Source organism: Crotalus tigris, unplaced genomic scaffold (assembly GCF_016545835.1).
Source record: "Crotalus tigris isolate CLP2741 ecotype Arizona unplaced genomic scaffold, ASM1654583v1 scf7180000024364.846960, whole genome shotgun sequence".
NCBI lineage: Eukaryota > Metazoa > Chordata > Lepidosauria > Squamata > Viperidae > Crotalus > Crotalus tigris.
In genome coordinates, this window is record NW_024100532.1 from 507,989 (window position 1) to 520,902 (window position 12,914).

Genomic DNA, 12,914 nt, shown 5'->3' on the forward strand with positions numbered 1-12,914 from the left:
TACCGAACATTCTAGCCTCCTATTTTCTGCATAACAAGCCTATGAGGTGGCTTGGGCTGAGACAGAGAGAGATACTGGCCCAAAGTCACCCAGCCAGGGGCTACTACTCCCAGTCTCCTGATTTCTAGGCCAGATCTTAACTGCTACAGTAAACTGGTTGTTTAATTAAATATAATTAAAATAATTTATTTTTATTCAAATGTACATATTTAATGAATTTAATCAAATTAAAGCAACAGAAGAAGAACGAAAACTGGGGTTCAGTAGTTTCTTTAATCAAATTATAAAAAAAAACATTTGTAGAAGGATTGTTCTAATTCCCCCAATTATATTAAGTTTCATACAGTTTCAGAAAAAGCGAATCGGTCTAGTTTATCATATAGTATCAAGTTTAAAAACAATATATATCCAGATTAGAGGATCTAAACCATGTTAAAGAAACAACTATAAACTCTTTCCCTTTTCAATGAAATAAAATATAAAATTGTTTATTCAAGCAATTTCAATGTTCTTAATTGTTTTATTCAATATCTTTTTCAATGGTTTCTTTGGTTGAATAATAAATTGATGATTTAAGAACTGAAACAATTGGGAAAGTAGACTTTAGCAATGCCACTTATCAGATCCACCAGCCCACTGATGGATATTTATCTCAGTTGCTCAAGAGGAAGACTCAGGATGTGTCCCATGATAAAATTCAGTTGGCTTCTGGAAATGCAATCACAAAAAAGGAAGTATAAACTGACAGTTTACTGTTTCTTCAAAACAAAGTATGACATAAGGCTATTAACTCTTAAAATAATATGCAATTTAAATTAATTTAAATGTGACCACTAATCTAGACAAAAGTTCTAAGACTTTTTATTGCCAAGCTGCAGTAGAAAAGAAAATCCCATAGATCCTGGCTTCCCAGGAGGTTTGCTGTAAAAATTGGAGTCTACCAATGAGTCAGAAGAACACAGTACACTCAACTGTGGCTTTCACTGTGCCATCCAGTGCAATTCCAGGATTTTTTTTTCCTGATCAGTTACATGATTCAGACCAATCAGCATACACATTTCTATGCCAGTGTCAGTGACGAAACACAAAGATGAACTTGCTCATCCGTTTGGGGAAGAGTCTTTTGTAGCTCTTAAAATGTGTTAGTATTTCTGTTTTGTTATCCTCCCAAGTGGACTACTGCAATGTGCCACCTATGGGACTGCCGTTGAAGACCGGCTAAAAACTGCAAATCATGCCAAGTCCAAGGGCCCACGTGTTAACAAAAACCCTTATATTCTCATATAAGAACGATATTGCAGATGCTGCACTGGTTAATGGTTTGTTTCCAAATGCAATTCAAGGGGCTAGTGACCATCTTTACAGTCCTACATAGTTTGGGAACTGGCTACCTTTAAAAACTACCTGCTCCAGCCAAGCCATGCCTAGGGAGAATCCCTGCTCTATAAGAGTTGCAACAAGAAGAGTCTTGAAATCTGTTCAGGAGCTCCCAGTTGTGGGATGCCCTTTCACCAAATATAAGAACAGTATACTTGCTCTTAATATTCCTAATATAAAGAGCTGTGATGGTGTAGTGGTTAGAATGCAGTATTGCCTTCTAAATCTGCTGACTGCCAATTCGATTCTCATCAGCTCAAGGTTGACTCAGCCTTCCATCCTTCCGAGGTCGGTAAAATGAGGATTAATCCTCTATAAACCACTTAGAGGAGGCTGTAAAGCACTGTGAAGGGGTATATAAATCTAAGTGCTACTTCTAGTGCTATTCTGAAAATAATCTTTTAAAATGTGGCTTTTTAGATCTTCATTTGGGGATTGGGACAAGCATGAGAAATGTATCTGAATTGATATGAATTCGGTTGTTTGATGTTGCTATATGTAACAGCAGCATATTGTCATTATACTGAATTGACATTGATAGTATTTACTACTATTGTTGCTATATAATTTTACTGTATCATATTATATGTGCTGTAGATTATTCTTTAAACTATTCCACTTAGTATTAAAATATTCCACTTAGAGTCACAAGTTGAATAAAAGCAATTCTAATACATAAATAAGTTCATTCTATGTGTTGCTATCTTGAATAATTTGGTATCAACTGCAAGTTGGCCACTTCAGCTAGTCATCCCTATAAGGACAGATCATTTATGAGCAATTTTAAAAGAATAAGCCTGAATAAAAATCCTTGAAGGACCCCCACCTCTATTCAAAAAATTTTTTACAGTTCCAATATACCAGAAGACTTCATAGATACCTATTCATAAATTTCAATTTAACTAATTCATCTCTGAGAAACTAAATCTATTCCTAGTAGCCAACATGTTTTATAGTCATACAGACTGAGATGCCCTTCTCTAACTTACACAATTATACTGCTGTACATACCTGCAGTGAAGTATTTATTGGGTGAGGTGATAGGTTTACCATTTTCTTTCTGTCTTGATATTCTAAAGAAAAGCAATCCATAGCATTAGAATGACTACGACACACACATACTCTCAACATCCTATCTATAGCCTATAGGGACATAATGACAGCTCCTTACACTTCATCATACTTTTGGTCTAAACTCTGGAAACCAAAATCCTGACCCTCAGACAGAAAACTTCTATGCTGCCTAGTCTTGCCACCAGTACCATCTTCCTCATGGCAGAAAGAATTCTTACTATCCCAAGATGAGACCGCTGTCTTATTCATAATGTTCAGACTGCCTGAAGGTATCCATTCTTCATCTGCATCCTCTCCATACCAGGTGTCAGCATCAGCAGACCAGCTGCAATAACAAAGACAGGTCAGTATAAAAAACACAAGATAAAGCTTATTTTCATGGGACAGATGATTCTTTTCACTTCTCGCTTGCATTGCAGGTAACCAAATATTTCTTTTTCTAAAATGATATCCTTTTACCTGTTAGGGCAATTTTGCATTGAACCCAAAACCAATTATCTCCCCTGCTGCTCTCAGCTGTTTCCTAAGCCAGCTTCAGAAATTGTGGACTATAGTGGGTTGGCAATAGGATTGGACTGATGCTCAGTCCAGGCAATGGCCACTCCAAGATCAGAGCAGTCATTCCCTCTGCTGCTTTCACTTTTTGTTCTTGCAGAGAAGGCAAGCCAAATTGGGCTGGCTCCCACATGAGCCAGTCTACCAGTGACTGCATTTTCTTTTTAGAGATTGTACCCTCCCTTCCCTCCCGGCACTTTTCCTCTGCTTCCCCAGATGTTTGCAAACATGGATGTCTTCACATACATATTCCCTGCCCACATTTCCACCTTGGTCACTAAATTAGATTATTTTTTATTTTTTTCCCTTATGGTAACACCATTGTTCTGCTTTGTAGAAATGAAGGTTAGTTTCATATAAATGAAATAATATCCCTATATTGCAACTTAAAGTTTGTTAAAAGGAAAAAAAACAGGAGAAGAAAAGAATAGACTTTAGAGAACCCTGTGCACATACTGGAGTGCAAGAGTAGCATGTTATACCTGGCCTGAGCAGATCTTGAAAGGGTAGCTACTGAGAGAAGTAAACTTCATTGATTCAATGAGCCATTGCTTTATTGACTGAAATACTACTTTTAAAAAATGTGAAGAACAATGCAGTCTGGAAATCTAGAGCTCAACGCATGGGGCAGCAACATACCAGATATTGCAGCCAGTCAGAGCTGGAGCTGCTACTAAAATGGAACAAAATATTGGAGGTGTAAGGACCCACCCCACTTTGCATCTTAAGAAGACAGAACTCTTGGAATAATTCTTCCAACAGGAATCCTTTATTAAGAGAAAATGGTTGCAGGCATGCTAGACAGGACTTGGGGTCCAAGCTCTCCCATTCAAGGTTTTAAGGGGTTCCCCAGTAGTCCCACCCAATCAACCCCCCTTCCCAGTGATAGTTTCAAGTATCACAATTCCACCCCGTTTCTTCTTTCTTCCGTCTGGATGGAGACTTCAGATAACTACATGAAAGGCAAATACTCTTCTTTGTTAATGCTAATGTTCTCTGGATGCTAACGCTTTGAGGTTACAATAGGTTACAATAAACACACATTCAGCATTCAGCTCTTTGAAGTCTACTGAAGGAAGTGAGGGCCATAAAGCCCCTTTGTTCTCCCCCTTCTCTCCCTCTTATGGCAGAATCCAAAGAAGGCAGAATTGGGAGTTTCTATATTTGATAATTAAAGATGAAATATGATTGGATTCTGACATCCGGCCCCTCTTAACAATAAGAGAGATCCACCTGAAAGAAAACACAAGTAAAAAATTTAGTTAGGCTTGTTAGGATACTCTGTGTGAAACTTCTTCAATAGCTTCGGGGCTCTGACGTGACGTTTATGGACCCACTCATTTTGTGAGGCAGGGAGGTGTTTCCAGGCAACTAGGTACTGAGTTGTTCCATGATATCTCCTAGAGTCAAGGATCTCTTTTATTTCGAAGTGTTGTTCCCCCTCCACCATGATTGGAGGTGGTGGGGGGGGGATTTTTGGCCGTAGAGGTGACTGATGCTCTCTTTTCAGCAAGCTGCAATGAAAAATTGGGTGTATTTGCCTGAGGTTTTTGGGTAATTCTAATTCTACTGTTACTGGATTTATGATCCTTTTAATTGGAAAAGGTCCTATATATTTTGGTCCAAGTTTTTTACAGGGCTGTAGGGACTTTAGGTATTTTGTAGATAAGTACACCATTTCTCCTATAATGAATGGTGTAGGCTCAACCCTTTTTTTATCGGCTTGTGCTTTGTATGCCCGCCTAGCTTCATCTAGTGATTTTCTGACTATTGGCCAGGTGTTTTGTAGGTTTTCCATCCATTCTTTCAGTGAAGGGATCGTTGGTTCTTTTGGGGTTAACTCTGGCATAGGGTTGAAACTTTGACCGTTGGCTATTTGAAAAGGAGTGTAGCCTGTGCTGGAGTGGACTGCATTATTGTAGGCAACTTCTGCAAAAGGAAGTAAGTCCGTCCAATCACTCTGTTGGAAATTTAAAAAAACATCTCAAATATTGCTCAAGTACCGACTGGCACCGTTCCGCTTGTCCATCTCCTTGAGGGTGGTGGCTAGATGTCAATCCCTGAGTGGTCCCTAAGAGGGATAAAAATTCCTTCCAAAATGCAGACGTAAATTGCACTCCCCTATCAGAGATGATGCGTTGGGGTGCCCCGTGCAATCTGTAAATGTGCTGGATGAAAAGTTTTGCTAAGGCCTTTGCAGTGGGAATTTTTTGGCAAGGGATAAAGTGCACCTGTTTGGAAAATAGGTCCGTGACTGTCCAGATAACAGTATTCCCATTGCTTTCAGGCAATTCCACTATAAAATCCATGGCTATTTCCCTCCAGGGGGCTGAGGGACTTGCCACTGGTTGTAACAGCCCTGGCGATTTCCCTTGCAACCTCTTTGCTGATGCACAGGTTGGGCAGCTGGCAACATAACTTTCTATGTCCTTTTTTATTGATGGCCACCAAAATTGCCGTTTAATTAAGTGTAAAGTTTTTACAAATCCAAAATGCCCTGCTGATTTTGTGTCATGGCAAAGTTGCATGAAAGTTAGTCTTTGAGTTGTTGGTATATATAACTTTTCCCCTACCCAAGGCAATCCGTCTCTCATTGTGCACACATGTTTGTTTTTCTGGAACCAATCATCTGTTTCCAAACTTTTTCTGAATTCAATCCCAGTTTGGCTGTCCAGTTGTGGTTTTATTTTGGCTTGGGTTCTTGTGGTTACTGGCGCTGCCAGTTGTGACTCTGCCATTATTGGTCTAGAGTCTGTGGTTCGTGCGCTGTTATATTGGGGCATGCGAGATAGTGCATCTGCCAGGAAGTTCTTTCTTCCTGGTAAATGTTTGAGCTTAAATTGGAATTGGTGAAAATGCTGGGACCAGCGGGCTTGTTTGGGATTGAGTTTCCTGGAAGTTTTCAGGGCTTCTAAATTTTTGTGATCAGTCCATACCTGGAAGGGGATTTTGTTGCCTTCCAGGAACTGTCGCCACGTGAGTAATGCCCAACGTATCCCATAAGCCTCCTTCTCCCATACGGGCCAGCGCTGTTCTGTTTCCGTGAGTTTCTTAGATGTATATGCACAGGGTTGCAATACTGCATCATCATTTTCTTGTAATAGCACAGCCCCCACTGCCACATCACTTGCATCTGCCTGTATTATGAAGGGCTTGTCCATGTCTGGGTGCCTTAGTACTGGTTCGGCAGAAAAAAGTCTCTTTAGTCTCTCAAACGCTGCTTGGCACTCCATTGTCCATGTTAGTGGCTGGCTAGGTTTTACTGAGGGTGTTCCCTTCGTTTTTAGTAAGTTAGTGAGGGGCAAGGCTATCTGTGCAAATGAGGGGATGAATTGGCGGTAAAAATTTGCAAAGCCCAGGAAACTTTGTAGTTGCTTTCTTGTGCGGGGTGGTGCCCATTCTAATACTGCTCTGACCTTCTCTGGGTCCATTTCAATGCCCTGTGGGGATATGCGATAGCCTAGGTAGTCTATCCTTTCCTGGTGGAATTCGCATTTTGAGAGTTTGGCATATAGGTGAGCGGCTCGCAGCTTCTTTAAAACCGCTCTGACAAGTTTGACGTGTTCTTCTTTTGTTTCGGTAAAGATAAGAATGTCGTCCAAGTAAACAAGGACCCCCTTAAACAGGTGCTCCCTTAGAACGTCATTGATTAATTGCATAAAGACTGCAGGGCCCCCTTGTAATCCAAATGGCAAGACTTTGAATTGATAGCACCCCATGGGGCAGTTAAATGCAGTCTTCCATTCGTCCCCTTCCTTGATTCTCACTCGATAGTAAGCTTCCCTTAAGTCTAGTTTAGAAAAAATTTTCCCTTTCGATAGGTGTGACAGCATGTCTTTCATGAGGGGCAGCGGGTATAGGTTGCTTTCACTGATTGTATTCAGGGCCCTATAATCCACGCATAAACGTAAAGAGCCGTCCTTCTTCTCTCTAAAAAGGACCGGGGCAGCCACTTTAGGCTTGGCTGGCTCAATGAAACCTCTCTCCAGGTTTTTTTTTATAAATCTTTCCATTTCCTCCTTCTCCTTTGGGCTCATGGAGTATAATCTGGGCTTCGGGAGTTTTGCCCCAGGCTTGAATTCAATGGTACAGTCTGTGGGTCGGTGGGGGGGAAGCTCATTCGCCCTCTCCTCACTGAAGACTTCAGCAAGGTCCCTATATTCCTCTGGTATTTCTGTTAATCTTTTTTCCTCTCCTATGGATGCTTTTTCTATTCTTGATTCTGGTAGCCTCCCTTGGGGTTTTAAGTCCATAGGGTCCCCCTTCGGGAATTTGATTTCTGTCGTCCTCCAATTTACCCAGGGGTTCCATTTTTTCAACCATTCCATCCCTAGAATCATTGGGCATTCCATACCTGGGGTCACCACAAACGTTAAGTCCTCTTCATGGTTGCCCAGGGAGAGATGTATTGGCAAAGTGGCTAGGGTAGCTGGCACCCCCCCTGCTATGGATCCATCTAGCTGGCCAAATGAGATTGGTTGTTCCAGTCTCCTGGATGGGATGCCCAGATTCCCCACTAGTGTTGGGCTAATGAGGCAGCGGGTACAGCCAGAGTCTATTAAGGCTTTCACCTTCACAGCTTCGGGCATGGGGGGGATTAATATAGTCACTGTTTTGAAGATGGGTGTGATGCATCCACTTACCAGGGGTTCGCCCTCCGAGCTGTCATCTGAGGCATCCACCGGCCCTGTGGTGTAGGCTGGAGTCCTTTCCCCTTGGTGAGCAGAGGTGGGGGTTTCTGCAATTTCCATCATTCTCATGGCCGTTTCTTTTGGCTTAGCTGAATACTTTCCGGGTTTGTTGATTGGGGATCTGTCTGGGTTGTGCTGGGGGGCCTTTGAGCGGCATTCTACAGCTCGATGCCCTTCTCTTCCGCACTTGAAACATCTCATTTGCTTCTTGGCTGTATCCGATGATTTCACCGGTTGGTGTGTCAGCTCAGGCGGGGGGCGGCTCCATTGTTTTCCTCGGCGGTGCCTCTTCAATATGTCGATCTCTGCTTCCTCTGCCAAGACGTACCATTCCTCAAGTCGATGTGGGTCCCCTCGGGGCAGGCAAGCATCATATAGATCATAGTTTAGTCCGTCTTTGAAATGGCCAAGGAGGATGTCTTCTGGCCAATTCAGTTTGCTGGCAATGGCCCGAAATTCTTGTGTATACTCAGCCACTGGGCGTTTGCCCTGCCTCATCGTTGTTATTCTTTCACGGGCTTTGCGATCAGCCAGGGGGTCTTCAAATCGTCTTCTCAAAGAGGACATGAAACGGTTGAAGTTACTGAGTTCTGGGGCATTGGAGTCATGCAAGTTCACTACCCAATCCGCAGCTGGTCCATCCAGGGCAGATTGCACGATCCGGATGCGGGCTTTGTCGCTGGGAATATCCTGCCCATATTCCTCCATGTAGCTGAGGACTTGGGTTAGAAAAAACCCCAAGCGTGTTGGCTCCCCTTTGAATTTCACTTCCAACGGTGGACGTCTTGGAATGGATCGGTGCCTCTGTTGTGGGTGGTAGTGCCTTCCGTCCAGATTGCCATCTGTGGTCCGGTAGGGGGTGGGAGCTCCTGGATCAGTAGATGTCCCTGGGGTTGCAGGTTCCACGTCCCCCTCGGTGTCTCTCCCTTTGCGGCTCCAGGAACTGGGGCAGCCGTAGGGTTCAGTATTCTCCTCTCCTAGGGAGCTGAGAGTTCTCTTCATCAGGTCAATAGCTTTCTCTAGGATCCAGTCTGAGTACGGTGCCCAGCTTCCTCCCTCTTCACTTGCGTGCAGGGATTTCTCCATCTCCTGCTTCCATTCTGGTTGCTTGGTCCCCCGTCTCAGGGTCACCTTTCTTGATTCCTTTCCCCACTCACTTTTCTTTCCAACGCCCATCGACCAGCGAGGCTTGTGGTCCTGTGTCTCCACCACTTCTTCTCCTGAGGAATCTGGCCTCTCGGATCCCAACATCTGGCAAGGTTCCAACTGGGTCAGCGGCTCTCTTTCCAGGGAGTTTTCCCCCTCTCTTGCTCCATTGTCTGACATGGTAAATTTTTGCAAAATCCCCCGGCAAGGGTCTTCCTTCCAGGTGGATTAATTTTGCAAGTCCTGTCTAATGTAAGGACCCACCCCACTTTGCATCTTAAGAAGACAGAACTCTTGGAATAATTCTTCCAACAGGAATCCTTTATTAAGAGAAAATGGTTGCAGGCATGCTAGACAGGACTTGGGGTCCAAGCTCTCCCATTCAAGGTTTTAAGGGGTTCCCCAGTAGTCCCACCCAATCAACCCCCCTTCCAGTGATAGTTTCAAGTATCACAATTCCACCCCGTTTCTTCTTTCTTCCGTCTGGATGGAGACTTCAGATAACTACATGAAAGGCAAATACTCTTCTTTGTTAATGCTAATGTTCTCTGGATGCTAACGCTTTGAGGTTACAATAGGTTACAATAAACACACATTCAGCATTCAGCTCTTTGAAGTCTACTGAAGGAAGTGAGGGCCATAAAGCCCCTTTGTTCTCCCCCTTCTCTCCCTCTTATGGCAGAATCCAAAGAAGGCAGAATTGGGAGTTTCTATATTTGATAATTAAAGATGAAATATGATTGGATTCTGACATCAGGCCTCTCTGAAAGGCATAATATTCCATAAAGCTGGAAAACCTGACTAGAGTTGCATTTGCAATGGAGTGGATTGGAAGGGAGATGCTATTATCTATTCCTGAATACTAATGATGGGTCAAACCAAATGTATGGACCTATCCTTAAATAAGCAGGAATAATTGTTTATTCTGTATATTAAACGTTTCAGAGTTTCTGGCGTTCTCACATTTCAACATACTCTTCAGTCAGATATTATAAGGATCCATCTTCTCCTCTGTTATTTTGTAATATTGGACTTCTTATGTTTCTTACCTATTTTTGGATTTCTTCCGCTTGGCTCTGATGAGGAACACAGTCAGGGTGATACTGACCACAAAAAGCACAGCCAGTGCAAGACCAAGGCCCAGGGCAGTCTTTTGGACAGGTAATTGGCAATAACTATCCAGGTACCAGAACATATCCGATTTATTGCAACTATGGGAAAGAGAGAGGAATTGATAAAGAAGGCTCTTTCTTTTTTTTATTTTGTAATTAAAAAAAGGTTCTAGATAACTCCCAATAGAAAAATGTCATTAAAAATTATAAAATTAAAATAATTAAACATAAAAATCAAATAATATAATACTGGTAGGCATCAAATCACAATTTTCAGGATCTGTGCTGATGTCAAATTTCTGCAATCTATCTTCTGATGTCTGATGTAAGAGGGTGGCCTTCGCCTGGTTTTGGAACATTGGTATGGAGAGAGCAATCCTAACTTCTCAAGATAGAAAAATAGAATTCCAGATTTGGAATAGCTATGGGAAAAGCTTTCAGCTTTTCTGTCAGCACCCAGGCCATTTGGAGAGAGCAACTCACCAGCGTACATTTCCAAACAGAGTGCATAGGTTGGGAAAATTCTGTTTTGAAATTGAGGAACACAACCATAAACAGCTTTGCAGGCAACAACAAAGTACTCAGAAATATACTGGGAATCAAAACAAGGTTTGCAAGATGTGTGGGATTCTACTGAAACAAACTAGATATATCAGAAAGCACTCCATTACATTTTGGACCAGTTCTGCTTCCAAATAATCTCCAGAGGACAGATCCAAATGCTAAAAAGGGTGTTACTGTGATTCAGGTATGAATGTTCAAGAAACAATATTTTGCACAACTTCACATGTTCTTTTTGCAAGAGCTGTGAGACAGATTTTGTCATCTGCCATTCCCAAAGAGAGTTTAAGTTGCTCTAACTAATGTCATTGAATGACAGTCTGCTGATACACGAAGATTGGAGAAGTAACAAAACCATTTTTACTGCACAGTGGAAGCAGAACTTTGAGTTCATATCCAACTTTCTTTGTGCTGGTTCTTAATTTTATGTCTTCAGTGTTCTGGGAATCTCTTGTATTGAACCATGAAATGCTGCTGAGTCTGCATACAGGGAAAAGCCATTTGGAAGCAATTTCTTTCAAGACTTTCACCAAATCCTTCTTAGGGAACTCAGAGAGTCACTGTGGAACTACCTTCATGGTTATTGGGAAACTTTCCAAATTTCTGTTGGAAATCCATAGATCCCTAGGGGGATCATTCTAATCAAATCTCCATCCTGCACCAGTAGGGAGAGTTTCCATGTAATCAAAAAATAATCTGTCCATGACACAGACAGACAAAAAAATTCTCCATACATGGATCATAAGCAACTGTTCCAAGGTAAAACCAAGTGAAAGAGCACCCTATTGGAACTAGTAACTATTCAAGATTTAAGTAGTTGGTGGGCTGATGAATCTAAGGAGTCCTTCAATTCTCCTACTCCTTCTGTCTACTTACCTGCAGTAGGGGCCTATTTCAGAGAGTCGGCAAACACCATTGTAGCAATTCATGGAATCTTGAGTGCCATTGAAACATCTTGAGATACAGCGCACAGTGCCTTCCATCATGTGGGGATAATAGTAGTCTGCATACTTTGAATCACTAATATTTTTACAGGTGTCTGGAAAAGAAAAAAATGTGCTAAATACTATAATGAAATATGGGCAATACATGTAGGTCAAATGAACAAACTGTACTGTAAAAAACTATGAGCTGGTGACTGAGATGCAGCAAATTTGTATTTGGTCTGGTGCACCTTCTTGGTCTGCTAATTGAGCCCTCTTGGCCTGCTAATTGAGTTATGGGACTGACACTACAAGTTGACAGAAAGTAATTAGATGAAATGGATTTACTGAATTGATTACATCTATATATCATCAACAATTACAGGGACTTTAATTTATGTATGAAAAGCCAACAGTTCAGATATCCGTGGTATTGTTAGCAATAGTATATTTAAAATGTGGATTAAACAATTTAATAGTTTAAAAACATAAAACCTGATCATCTTGACACAATATCATTATCCACCCGTCTGTTTACTGAAACTTACCTTTTAATGAAAAACTTGGAATAAGAGTTGAGTTAGGTAAAGGATCAAAGCAGAGTTTTGGTCCTAAAAATATATATATAATTGTATGAATTAGTTATCTGGGGTAGTTATATGCCTGTGTTTATTTTGTTCAAGATTCTTCTGCATCAAAAACATTGTGATATTAAATAGGACCCCCAATACCAAAATATTTATCCTTTTGAAGTAATCTGGGGAAGAATAAATCATCAAATAATATGTCAAACTCCCATCAGCATTTAAGTTTAACTTTTAAATTTTTAAAAGTTAATTCAACAAAATTGGAAAATATTAGCTTATCTATATTTCTGGATCATGCTGAAACTAAACATACTGAATGTTATAAAAAAGAAAAATATTTTGAATTTTGTAGAATTTCTTCAACACCATTAATAGCTTTGGTCCTTTTTTCATTCCACACCTCAGTTTTCATTCTTGATGAATCAAGTTCTACAAATCTCTTCCCTGCCCAGCAGCAGTGGATCTGATGCCCCCCCCCCAAGATCTCCCCTCCTTTTCTCTGCCTCCTGTTCCTGGCAAAGCCTCCTGCACATGCTGCCCCCTCCCCTCAGAAGGAAAGGGAACCATAAGACCACAAACTTGCAGAACATGAATCAAAGCTGCATTTTGAGCCCTACATTCTCTGCCTTTTCCCCCAAGAAATATCGAGGAAAATAATCCCTTATTCCTGATAAGAACCAACCCCCAGTTATTGGGGGGGGGGGGAATCAGAGGGAGGCAAATAGAAAAAGGATCCAATTTGGGTCAGTCACTGGACCAGGCTTTTACTCATGCTGGAGCCCATCGTCAGGGAACTTCTCTTTACTGGAATATATGCTTTGGGTTGTTCTATGAGTCATATTTATCTGGTACCTTCCAGTGGTTGATTGGTGTGTTGATGGCATGAGA

The 12,914-nt window shown here is 41.5% G+C and overlaps 1 protein-coding gene across 3 annotated transcripts in view; it reads right to left on the bottom strand.

Moving 5' to 3' along the window:
* Window positions 1-254: 254 nt before the first annotated feature.
* LOC120301014 (mucin-2-like) overlaps window positions 255-12,914 on the bottom strand; it is a 65,723-nt gene continuing 53,063 nt past the window's right edge. For all 3 annotated transcript variants that reach the window (XM_039327657.1, XM_039327658.1, XM_039327660.1), the window contains 6 exons: window positions 11,988-12,050; window positions 11,393-11,555; window positions 9,893-10,054; window positions 2,670-2,776; window positions 2,389-2,450; window positions 255-708 (listed from right to left, as the gene is read on the bottom strand). In XM_039327657.1, coding sequence (XP_039183591.1) covers window positions 661-708; window positions 2,389-2,450; window positions 2,670-2,776; window positions 9,893-10,054; window positions 11,393-11,555; window positions 11,988-12,050 — 605 coding nt within the window. In that variant the 3' untranslated portion in view covers window positions 255-660. The remainder of the gene's footprint in view (window positions 709-2,388; window positions 2,451-2,669; window positions 2,777-9,892; window positions 10,055-11,392; window positions 11,556-11,987; window positions 12,051-12,914) is intronic.